The 11673-nt window shown below is 34.5% G+C and overlaps 1 protein-coding gene across 1 annotated transcript; it reads right to left on the bottom strand.

Annotated features, from left to right (window-relative positions):
* Window positions 1-2310: 2310 nt before the first annotated feature.
* LOC131648738 (putative phospholipid-transporting ATPase 9) lies at window positions 2311-6975 on the bottom strand. The gene is made up of 11 exons (XM_058918467.1): window positions 6607-6975; window positions 5154-6493; window positions 4964-5074; window positions 4600-4876; window positions 4426-4514; window positions 4240-4348; window positions 3674-3886; window positions 3465-3590; window positions 3279-3377; window positions 3010-3201; window positions 2311-2937 (listed from the first exon to the last, which is right to left on the bottom strand). Exons 1-11 carry the CDS (start codon window positions 6973-6975, stop codon window positions 2311-2313), a joined length of 3552 nt encoding a protein of 1183 aa, XP_058774450.1.
* Between the last annotated feature and the right edge of the window lie 4698 nt (window positions 6976-11673).

The following is an 11673-nucleotide window of genomic DNA, read 5'->3' as shown; positions in this document are numbered from 1 at the left end:
TGAACATGTTTTTGATAATGACTATAACTAAAGTAAAAAAAAAATGGCTAAAGATACAATCGGATCAATAGGACTTAATAAACTTGACTCTCACATGATGGTTATAAATGAAATATGCCTTAAGCCTCATCTCAAAGTAAAGCTCAAGCAATTGTCTACAAGAGCGAAACATCTAACGAGACTTTAAGTGTGTATGAGATTAATCTGATACGTCCGAGTGAATATACATTGTAAAAACATAAGGGTGTTCTCGTAAAGTATACGACTAATCACACACACAAAAAAGTTTTCAAACTTATTTTTCTCAAGAGAACACTTCTAAAAATGCCTTGAAGTCATGTCGTATGAGTTAGGAGTTGTCAGAATAGCTCTTGGCTAATGTTATTCTTGCCAATCGATTGGCACTTATACTCATTTGATTGAGTTAGTGCAAAAATGTATCCTTAGCGGTTAGGACAACATCTTAATGATAGGTAACAACTATATATATTTTCTTGATTTTTAAAACTTATTAATCGCTTGTTTTTAGGCCGACCAATCGATTTAAGCATTATGTGAATCGATGACTCATCAAATTTGGCCACAAATTTTTTTCTTTTTTGTGCAAACCTCTAGCCTATAAATAGAGGTCCCTTCCCACATAATTTCTCATCGAGAAGCGTGAGTTTTCGTTACTCACTCCTTATTCTCTTTTTAAATAATTTATGTTTACTTTCTCTCACTAAAGTTTAGTCATAGCACTTTCGAGAAAGTTGTTTTACAAGTGAGGCAGTTGTAATTTTGGAAGGGTAGATTTGTAAGTTCACCAAGTAAAATTTGTTTTTATCTTGGTTGAAAAATTCATCCATACATGGATTATTTTTGGGTTCAAAGCTAAACTTGTTAAAGGCTTGGTTTTGAGGAATTAGTTTTTAAGTCTCCTGGTTTTGTTCGAAGGCTCTGACCGTTTAAAAACTTTCATAGGTTTAAGATCAGTCCGATGTTAAATTCTTACAGGTTCTTGGTTAGTCTGGTATAAAACCAAGGTTTGGTTCAAGCCCAGCCCGATGTTACTAGCATGTTAAGGTTGGAGATCAACCTGGTATAAAATCTCATATGTTTGTGAGCTCAACTCGGTGTTAAAAACTTTCTTAGGTTCAAGGTAAGCCCGTGCAAAATCTTGGTTTGAAGCTTGAAGACCAAACACTCCAATTTTCTTATGGAAAGAAGACAAACTGCTTCAATCGATTGATTTGAAGGAAGACTCACGTTTCTCTCCTTGTTCATTGTTTTGTTGAAAGTTAGCCACAAACTTCATTTTCCTTTTATAAGGGGGTTCAGGGATTTAACCTGTTAAAAACTCTTAAGTTTTATTGGATCCTCTCAAGATCAAATCTCGAGGACAAAACTAAGTCATTTTTTACTTGTATGATTTTTAGTGTCTTCTCTCTGCCCTTAACTTTTACTTTCTAAAATTTATTTTCTGCTACTTACTTTCAAATATTTTCTAAAATGATTTTAAACTCTTAAATTAAAAGTTTTAAAAATCATTTCTTTCTGGTGATTATTCTTCAAAATTGTAATTCGAGATTGTTGTATTAAGTAATCACATTTTATTCAAACATCTTTGTTTGAATATAATTGGATTAATTTCCATATTGTAGATTAGTTGATTCATCATCATTGTGTTGTCATTTAATTCATTTGTACATTAATTTGATCGCGCAATCTCTTTTAAAATGTATTTTAAACTTCCATTCCTATGTTTTTTAATTCCGATTTTGAAAACAATTTTTTATTAGGAAAATGTCTATTCAACCCCCCTCCTTTTAGACTACGCCCATATTCAAATCAACAATTAGCTTCAGAGTTGGTCTTTTGATTGAATCTGAAGGGTGCGTATAATAGAGCTCCCATATTCAAAGGAGTAAATTATACATATTAGAAAGAATGTATGTATGTACACTTGCTGTCCGTAGATAAAATGCTTTAGATTGCTATGGAGGATGGTTATTTTGTTCCTTCCAAAATCTCACAATAAGTTATAAATTTTCTCATTTATGTAACATGCATAGACTTATAAGATGATAAAATGAAATGAAATAAAAGAATGAGTCTAAATGAACCGGGAAATCTGTTATGACATGGTATCTATCTATATTAAGAAGCAAAGCTACTTGGTCATAACAAGAATTCTTGATATACACAGAAAAAGCTACAATCAATAGTGCAAATGTAAGTTTTGTACGGCCTCCAAAACATTTTCAGGCTGCTATACACAAACTTGATCATCTGAAGGTTGAAGAAAAGTATATATTATTATTATTATCATCATCTTGTAAAACTCTCTCTGATGCTGTTAGTCTTAGCTGCTAAGCGTGCTGTTGAACCGACCGTGGTTGGGCGCAAGGATCTCTGGCGCACCATATGACAGAATTCGGGATCATTTGACTTCCCCTCATACCTTATCCATTGTACTATCTCATGATAAAAAGGGAAGAACTGGATCTTGATTGCTGAGTAAGTTAAATATGGTATGAGTGTTGTGATCGCCACAAACAATGTCACAATCCAATAAGAGGGAGATGGTGCAAGAGTTTCAACGAAGAGTTTATGAGAAATTGTGGAAATTCCAGGAGGTAGTGCACCGTAAGCCAATAGAAAAAGGTACCATAGAGCAATGGTTCCCCAAATGAAAACATGTTGAATCAGTGTGAAGTAACTTATGGCAAGTGCCATCTGCAAGTTGACAACCCAAACCACACATGTATACATAGTTGCTCCGAGTATATCCCTCCCCGCAGTTCTTCCTTCCTTATCAAAGGCGTGAATCTCCATCGCGTTTGTGCAGAAGAAGAATATTATTATCGCACTCATAAATCCATTTAGCATCCAACTTAGGATCCTCATCCAGTTAAACAGGACATTTTGCACACCTTCTTGATACAATATAGGAAACTGCCAACAAATGATCATCATCATATGTAGTTAGAGTGTGATAGGGAAAATAACAGCCAAAAGTGAGCTTACTCTTAGACAGTACCGAGCAGATACATCCTGGTCAAAGACTCCCAGGGCAACCACTGGAAGTGATGAAAAGAAGACATTATAGAGAGACAAAAACCAGTCATTGTATGCAGGCTGTCCAGAGAATGATGTACATGCTTCATACAAGAATAGAGTAAAGCCAAATGTGATGTTCTTGTAGAAAAAATAGCATATCTGTCACAAGAGTAATAATCAACAAGCTAATATCAAAACCAAATAAGCAATCTATAGAATGATCGGAGTGTCAATACCATTGATGAGATCCTCCTGTAACACCAATGTCCGTGTACAAGAAGTAATCTTTCCAAATAACGGAACTGTGCGATTGCAATATCACTAGACATAACAGCCTGGAAGAACAAAATAGTTGTAACAAAACAGTACAAGGAAGCATTAAAGAACAAACACAAGAATAGCTTATAGTTTATAGTTTATACCTGCATTCCTTCAACTCCGCTGATTCCAACCCCTATATCAGCTTCTTGAAGCATTCCAACATCATTAGCTCCATCACCAATAGCTAATGTAGTTTTACCAGTTCCATATTTTACTAGTCTAGTAACCTTAAGGGAATAACCAATAAAATGTATTATTTTTTAAAACTAAGCCGAACTAAAATAAAATGTCAGAATAGATTGTAGCATACTAGTGCTTTCTGCTTTGGCGATGACCGGCAGCAGATAACAGATGCACAGCGGACTGCAAGATCTAGAAACATGTCCTTGGTATTATCCTCTAAAGCGTAGGCAAGTGATTTTCCATCAATAATTAGTGCAAATGCTTGCTCAAAGGTTCCTCTAGAGGCGGCAAGCTGTTGAGCACCATCAGATATCTGATGCCGGATACTTTCCCTCGAAGCCTGAAACATGAGTCAACATAAAGAAACAAGATTAACTCGAAAGTTTCACTAAGCTATTCCTTCCATGCTATGCAACCATAAAAATAAAAGAACATAAAGCATTCATCAACCTTTTTTTAGGTTGAAACAAAAGTGAATATTGTCATGTAAATACAATTAATGAATGCAACAATCCATAAAGTACGAGAACAAGTTTTCAGCCATATATCTCAGATAAAATAAAGACATCAACTCTCCGTGTAACAAGTTCTTAGTGCGATATTGTAATGCTAAGACAGACATATATTGTCGGTATGCATAATATGAAACTACAGGAGATAAAGAATATACTAATAAGTTGATGATTATTTTACTTTTGCTATGGCCCTCTTGTCTCCAGCCTTCTCCAATGCTTGAATGTCTGGACTCTCCAACTGAATTATAAGCTGCTTCATTCCTTGTCTAAGAAAACTACAAGCAAAACTGCAATTGTACATCGATGTAAGATACCTTGAGAAACAGTTATCATGATGAAACATGGAAAAATCATAATATAATACCCAATATTGATGGCAGTCTCCATTTTATCGCCAGTTAGAACCCATATCTTAATTCCAGCTTGTGCAAGTTTGTCAATGCAATCAGGAACCTAGCAAAACAATTAAGAGGAATCATTTCAAGTTCTGTTCCAACCAATAAATCCTCGCACGTAATCACTTCTCTCCCAAACTCACCCCATTTTGGAGCTTGTCCTCTACCGCAGTTGCACCAAGAAGGATCAGATCACTCTCAATCATATCTGTTATCTCACCTATCAATGTTTCCCGATCTGCACTAACTGAAATTTTTGCTTGAGAAAATTCTTTATCAAACTCCTTGTATTTCTCTTCGTCAAGTTCACGGTAAGCCAATATCAGGGTCCTTAGACCTGCATCAGCATAATCATGCACATCTTCCAAGGTTTTCTCTTCATATTCCCTACCATCCTTGGCAAGTCTTTCGAACATGACACTGCATGCAAATATGACGCAGAACCGCTCAATAAGGTCAAATGCCAAAATACCAAGGTTACAAAAGACAAGACTGTTGATCACTTACCTGTCTGCTCCTTTACACAGCAGAAGAATTTTCCCTTCTTCATCTTTCACTATCACTGACATTCGCTTCCTTGTGCTATTGAATTCTAACACATTCAGAAGTGTGAAAACTCTGCAAAAAAATGTTTATCATTCCGCATTACTTGAAGAGGTGAGTTACAAACAAACAAAAAATAACAATAAAAACTGACCTTTCGACTTTGTCACCAGAAACAGGATCCAATTCATAGATGGATAAAGTAGTTTGAGTCCTTTTATAGAATTCAAAACCAATCTCTCTGGCTGCAACCACAAATGCTGCTTCGTCAGGAGATTCGGCCTCATACGAGACATTTCCTGCATCATCATCCACTTCTGGTATGGCTGTATGACAGATTGCCAACAAGCGAAAAAACTTGTGGATAATATCTGCATTAGGCTCATTAACCCAGGCTCCATTGGTTATCCTTTCATCCGTGAAGTTAAAACCTTTGATGGGTACGGGTTGATTTGTAATGGGAGAATCCGTGATGTGATTAATCAAAGGAGAATTATTTCTTCTATTCATGGCCCTCTCGACTTCTGTAACACCACGGCCGTAAGCTACCCCAGCAATGGAACATTTTATAAACTCCATTGAGTTGCAAGTGAGAGTTCCTGTTTTATCAGAAAGTATTGTATCAACTTGTCCAAGTTCCTCATTCAAGTTTGAAGTACGGGCATAGGCATGTTTATCTGCTTCGGCGTAGTACATATGTTTATCTTGATTGATGAAGATGCTTTGAAGAACTTTGACAATTTCTATTGATACATACAATGAGATTGGAATGAAGAAACTGTATAACATCAAGGCTGTCAAAAAATGAAACATAGCCGCAGCAGAAGGTCTTTTAGGATCAAAGAAAATTGTAGAATGGTCTGGTCTTAGATACCATCTTTTCATGACACCTTGTTGGTTCAAATCATCTTCCGTAGTAATTCCAAAGAAAACAGATCCAAGAGCCGCCATAAAAAACAAAATGCAAAACAATAAGTAGATAATCTTATCCATCTTCTTCTCAACTCTGCTTCTTTTCGAAGGCGGATGGGTGGAGTTTTGAATAACCTTAGTATCGTGACCAGTAAAGACCACGACGCCAAAGATGTAGTCAGTATTACGAAGTTTAGAGTCTCTAAGAAGAAGTTGGTGAGAAGATAGAGGATATTGTTGATGATTAAAGTCCATAGTCCCAACAAATGAATATAAATTAGCATTTGGATCTTCACATTTGACGGAAGCTCTAAAATCAGAGAAGTGAAAGTCTTGTTGTAAAAAAGAAGTGAGTTCCAATCCTTGTTTTAACTTCAAATTAGTCTCTCCATCCAAATTCATTGTCTCGACATAACAAACCGCGTCCTCGTAACTTGATGAAACAAGTAGTAGGTCTGCAGGAAAGAATTCATCTTTTATTATCTTAACTATATGCCCCACCTTCAGATTCTTCCACTCAGTATATTCAAAAGTTCCATCCCCGTTATGCACTTTAACTCTTCTATTATTGACCTCAATATCCTGTAGTAGAGGTAGTTATTCAACCCATGATAATTATACACACACATACATACATACATACATACATACATACATGCATACATACAAGTTAATGAAGAAGGTAGGTACGGTACCTGTTTTTTGCGTCTCCAATCTTCGATACCCTCTTTAACCATAGTAGCGCCAATAACAATAAGCAAAGGAAGAATGGCGCTAGCAGCTGTATAGGGAGCAATTTTTGTGAAGGCCAAAGTACCGGTAACCAAAAAATAGAAATTAGCGACTCTCCTAAACTGTTCAAAGAGTGACTTGGGCAAAAATGTAGCGAGAGTATACTTTGTAGAGCTCACTGAATTATCTGCGTACTCAAAAGAAGTGTGCGGTTGATTGCACGAGACATGTCGTGAATATCCGCGCTCTCCGATATGTGAATGCTCTCTTTTAAAAGACGGTCTCCCACATGCGAAGGAATAGATCTTGCTTAGATGTAACTTCCTCCTCATTTTTCAATCAATTTTCAAACAATTGTAATACTTGTTGTTCATATTGCCTTGCTGATTTGGCAATGTAGAACAAAACTCAGAACCCGATCAGGTCAGAAAAGTTAAGATTCGTAATAGTTATAGTTACAATAAGGAAAAAAGAACGTGACACGTTGTTGTTGGTGGTGGTCAACGAAACATAATAACGTGAAGAATTTCGTTTCCGTCATGGAGTTGGTTTGGATCTTGCATTTTCATCCATGGGGAATTTCCTTTCCGTAACAGATGCGAGGAATTTTTCAACTTTCATATAAATAAATAAACAGATTGTAATTGCGGAGATACAACAGACAGTGAGAAGACAACGACTTTCTTCTGTTTTATTAGTTCGCGGGAAAGCTATGGAGCTCGTCGATGGTGTCACACAACTCTCTCTCGACAAATTTCACAGCTAACTAATGCTTACATCAACAAAACAAACAACTAATTTTATATAATAATCTCCACTTACCATTTCATACGTAAATAGAACAAACAAAATATTACTTTTATTCAAATTTATTTCACTTTTATTATAAAGGAATATTCACAATATATTAAATAAAATAGTTTTACCATATCGATCACCGATCATGTATTCTGTTAAGTCAGTCTAAAATTTTTAAATAACTTATATAACATGACATAATGATATATTTTGATTGAATGACTGTGTAAAATTATATTGTCATGCATCCCCATTAAACCCATATATTAAATTAAATTCATATAATAAAACATATTTGAGCAAATTTAATATTAACACTGTTTAGTATAGGTATATATTTGTTGATCGCGGAATTGTCATCAATTTTTCATGAAAATTCAAACAAATTAAAAATATCAAAATATTATTGGAAAAAATAAAAAATAAAAAATAGACTGCAATATATTTGTATAAGTTTTTTAAAATTTTTATTGTTAATGCACATTTTTGTTTTCAAAATAGTCTAGTACGCACGCTTTTGTTTTTAAAATGTTATAAAAATGTAAATAAAAAAATTTTTTTTACCAACATAAGTTATTATTTTCAAAAGAGATACCTAATTTTAAAATAAACACAAAATGTTTTACCAAAATTATTTTACATCAATAATATATATTTTAATTTTTATATATTATCTTAAAAAATATTGCATATTAAATAAAAAAATAATTTCAAAATAAAAATATAAAAAACATAAATAATTTATAAACAAATCATATTTTATGTGTTTGGATTCATATATTATTTTATTTTTTGTAATTGTATAAAAATTTAATAACATGTGGATTCACACGAATTGTGATATGGTTACCTATGCGTTCACACGGTACTAGCGTGTTACCTGTGCATTCGCACGAGTATTGGTATGGTACACGTGCTTTTATTTTCAAATGTAATAAAAATATAAATAAGAAAAACAAAATTGTTTAACCAAAATAATTTATTAATTTTACAAGAAATACCTTTTTTTAAAATATAAACAAAAATTGTCTTACATCAATAATATATATTACAATTTTCCATAAATTAGCTTAAAAAATTTTGTAACTTAAAATGAAAATAATTTCAAAATAAAAATATTAGAAACATTAATAATTTAAAAACAACTCATTTTATAGCATTTGAATTCATACATTATTTTTATTTTCTTTAATTGTAGAAAAATGTAATAAAACGTGGGTTCGTAGGAATTTTGGTAGGGTTACCTGTGTGTTCACACGGTACTGGTGTGTTACCCGTGCGCTCCTCCGAGTGTTGGTATGGTACGCACGCTTTTGTTTTCAAAATGTAATAAAAATAAAATAAAAACAAAAACAAAAATATTTAACGAATAAAATTTATTATTTAACCTGTGTTGTATCTATACAAAAATTTAAATCGACAATACATTTTTTTATATAAATAATGATATGAGGTCGATCAGAAGATCTTTCGGGAGGCAGTTGGCCACGTGCTCTGTTGAAATGTATATTGGAGTACTTTTAGATTATCGTTTCCACAGGAATTGGTGCGATATCGCCGCCGTTCTATAGTTTAGGTTGTCTTGAGTTAATGTAACTTTGGGTTTGGTTTTGTAAAAGATCATTCACAAGTTTAGTAGCAAAGATTAAAATAAGGAAAGTTATAAGTTTTAAAGAAAAGTATCAAGACTTGATTTCATCAACCTAAAATTGTATGTCTTCCTAAGAACATGCGTATGAATTCGTTATCAATCAATACCTCACGTATCGTTCGTCTATATCGTTCGTTTCTGCAACGTTATAGCAAGATTTACTTTATTGCTCAACCAACGATTTCTCAATCGATTGAACAATACAAATAACATTTATAAACCGATTCTAAGTGATTATAACCCATTAATTCCATGTCTAAACTTAATGTTTGATAGATGATAAAGTTAGGTCAAGATTGAAATATTGTATTTCACAAACATTTAAACCATAGAAAGTTAAGATAAAGCAACTAGATCATCTATATTGATTAACAACTTGTTCATACACAATATTCATAAGAAAAACATACAAAAAGTAAGGAGGATTACATCAAAGCCTTGACACAAAAGTGTTTAGCTATCCATTGACATGGTAGCTTGCACAAGAAGGAAGGAAGGATATCAAGCATCAACGGTGATTTCTCGACGATCAATGCTTCGATTCTTTGATTCCAAGATGAAATGTTGATATTAGGGTTTCTTCTCTCTCAAAATGGTCTAACTCTCCCACAAATTCTGTTATGTTCCTTAAATAGAAAAATAGAATTTCTCAGACCGTGCTTAGCGCGGTGAAGCCGACTAAGCGCGCTATCCCAAAATAGTCAAACCGCCCAACCGCGCTAAGCGGGCTCTAGACCGGGCTTAGTGCGGAAGTTTCTGCCAGAACTTCCATCTATTCTTCAAAACCGCGCTTAGCGCGCTACTACCGTGCTTAGCGCGATATCTTTTTCCAGAATTTCTTGGCTTTTGGTCTTGAAATATCTTCTATTCATTTTCCATGGTTCAAGCTTCCATCTATCTAGCAAAACTACAAATTCCAACACAAATTGCAAAGATAAGAACTATTCGACAATAAAATAAATATACGAATATATATACCAAATGATAATGAACTACTAATACTTTGCACAAAAAGACTTGAAAGTTACCAAAAATTACCCAAAATACTAACACAATTTGGTAACTAACAACTCTCCCCAACTTAAACCTGTGAATACAAGATCACACTCACAAAGGTGTTTTTGATCCATGGCAAACTCCACAAGCAAACAAGCAACAAGGCACAAGCAGAAGAACTCAAAGAAAAGCAAGCATTGGTCACTCAAGACAGAGCAGGTCGACCCACTATACATATAGGTCGACTCAATACAAGTAAAACAAGAAGAACTCAGAAAAACAGCAGTCAGGTCGACCTACTCCCAACCCAGGTCGACCTAAAGTGGAGAAATTTACACATCCTTCTGATAGGTCGACCTACACAACAACTAGGTCGACCTAAACTGAAGAAAAGTCCCCAAAACGTATATGAAGAGGATTTTGGTCGACCTACTTCCTTAACAGGTCGACCTAACTGGGAACAAATGTTATTCAAAGCAAATGCAGCTCTGTTAGGTCGACCTAAGCACTACAAGAGGTCGACCTATTTGATCAAAAATGCCAAAATTTATGGTTTTCTCTGCTCCAACTGATTAGCTCTCATATATATTGTCCAAGGGTCATTATTGCAGTTTCTTAACACCAACAACTGAAAGATACACAAAGGCTTCTCATCTTCGATCATCGACACAACTCCAACACAACTACACACAATCATTTTTGCATTGAGGGTTTGCGTTCAAGATCGATAACGTCCATGGAACGGAATGGAAGATTCCTAGTGGGTGAAGATTTGTGGGGTTTTTGGTGAATAAAATCTGAGGGTTTTGTCCTCCAAGATTGGTGAATTTTGGGGGTTTTTATCAAGAGGCTTCATCAAGGATCCAGCTGAGTGTGAAGATTGAAGAACAAGTGTTCAAGCAATTCAAGACACTGCAGAAAGGGATCAAAGTGAGGCTCTTGGAAGACCTTGATCTGGCTCAAGATTAAGGGGGAAGAAGATTCAAAGGATCGATAAATTTGGTTTATTGTTTATCGCTTTGTTATCTTCTTTGTATAAACTGCTTTCAACATTAATGGAAGATTTCCCAATTTCAGTTTGGAATTGGGGGCAGACGTAGTCGTAGCAAGGACGATCGACAAACTGCCTAAACAAATATCATTTTCTTGTCGCTTTTATCTTTTCATTTACGTTCTGTTCATATTTGGTTATAATTGCAAATTGATCAACGATTCGAGTGTTAAAATTGTGAATTAAGAACTTGTATAAACATCACAATTCATCACACATTGAATCACCATCAATTTGATCATTATCACCAAGTGTTTGTGTTTTTGCTTCTTTCATTATTACTGCATTGCAAATCAAAGTTTATCAAATCAGAAGTTAATCGATTTTCTATAGTGAAACATATTGATTCGATAACATATCATTTCATCGTTAATCTCAATTATCTTGTGGTTTTGTCACATATACGACCCTTGCAATAACGGTCCGGAATAGACGCAAGTCGATTCAGAACCGCTTTCGCCTTAGTTCGAAATAATTCCGAAAAACTCTGTGAGATCTATTCACCCCCCTCTAGATCCTTAGGCCAGCGTCTAA

Source organism: Vicia villosa, linkage group LG2 (assembly GCF_029867415.1).
Source record: "Vicia villosa cultivar HV-30 ecotype Madison, WI linkage group LG2, Vvil1.0, whole genome shotgun sequence".
Lineage (NCBI taxonomy): Eukaryota > Viridiplantae > Streptophyta > Magnoliopsida > Fabales > Fabaceae > Vicia > Vicia villosa.
This window is presented reverse-complemented; position numbering and strand designations above follow the sequence as displayed.

Coding starts and splice junctions, on each gene's coding strand:
- LOC131648738 (XM_058918467.1), bottom strand. CDS start 6,975: ATGAGGAGGAAGTTACATCTAAGCAAGATCTATTCCTTCGCATGTGGG. Junction 4,877..4,963: donor CTGTGTAAAGGAGCAGACAG/GTAAGTGATCAA, acceptor ATTTGCATGCAG/TGTCATGTTCGAAAGACTTG. Junction 4,349..4,425: donor GAGACTGCCATCAATATTGG/GTATTATATTAT, acceptor GTACAATTGCAG/TTTTGCTTGTAGTTTTCTTA.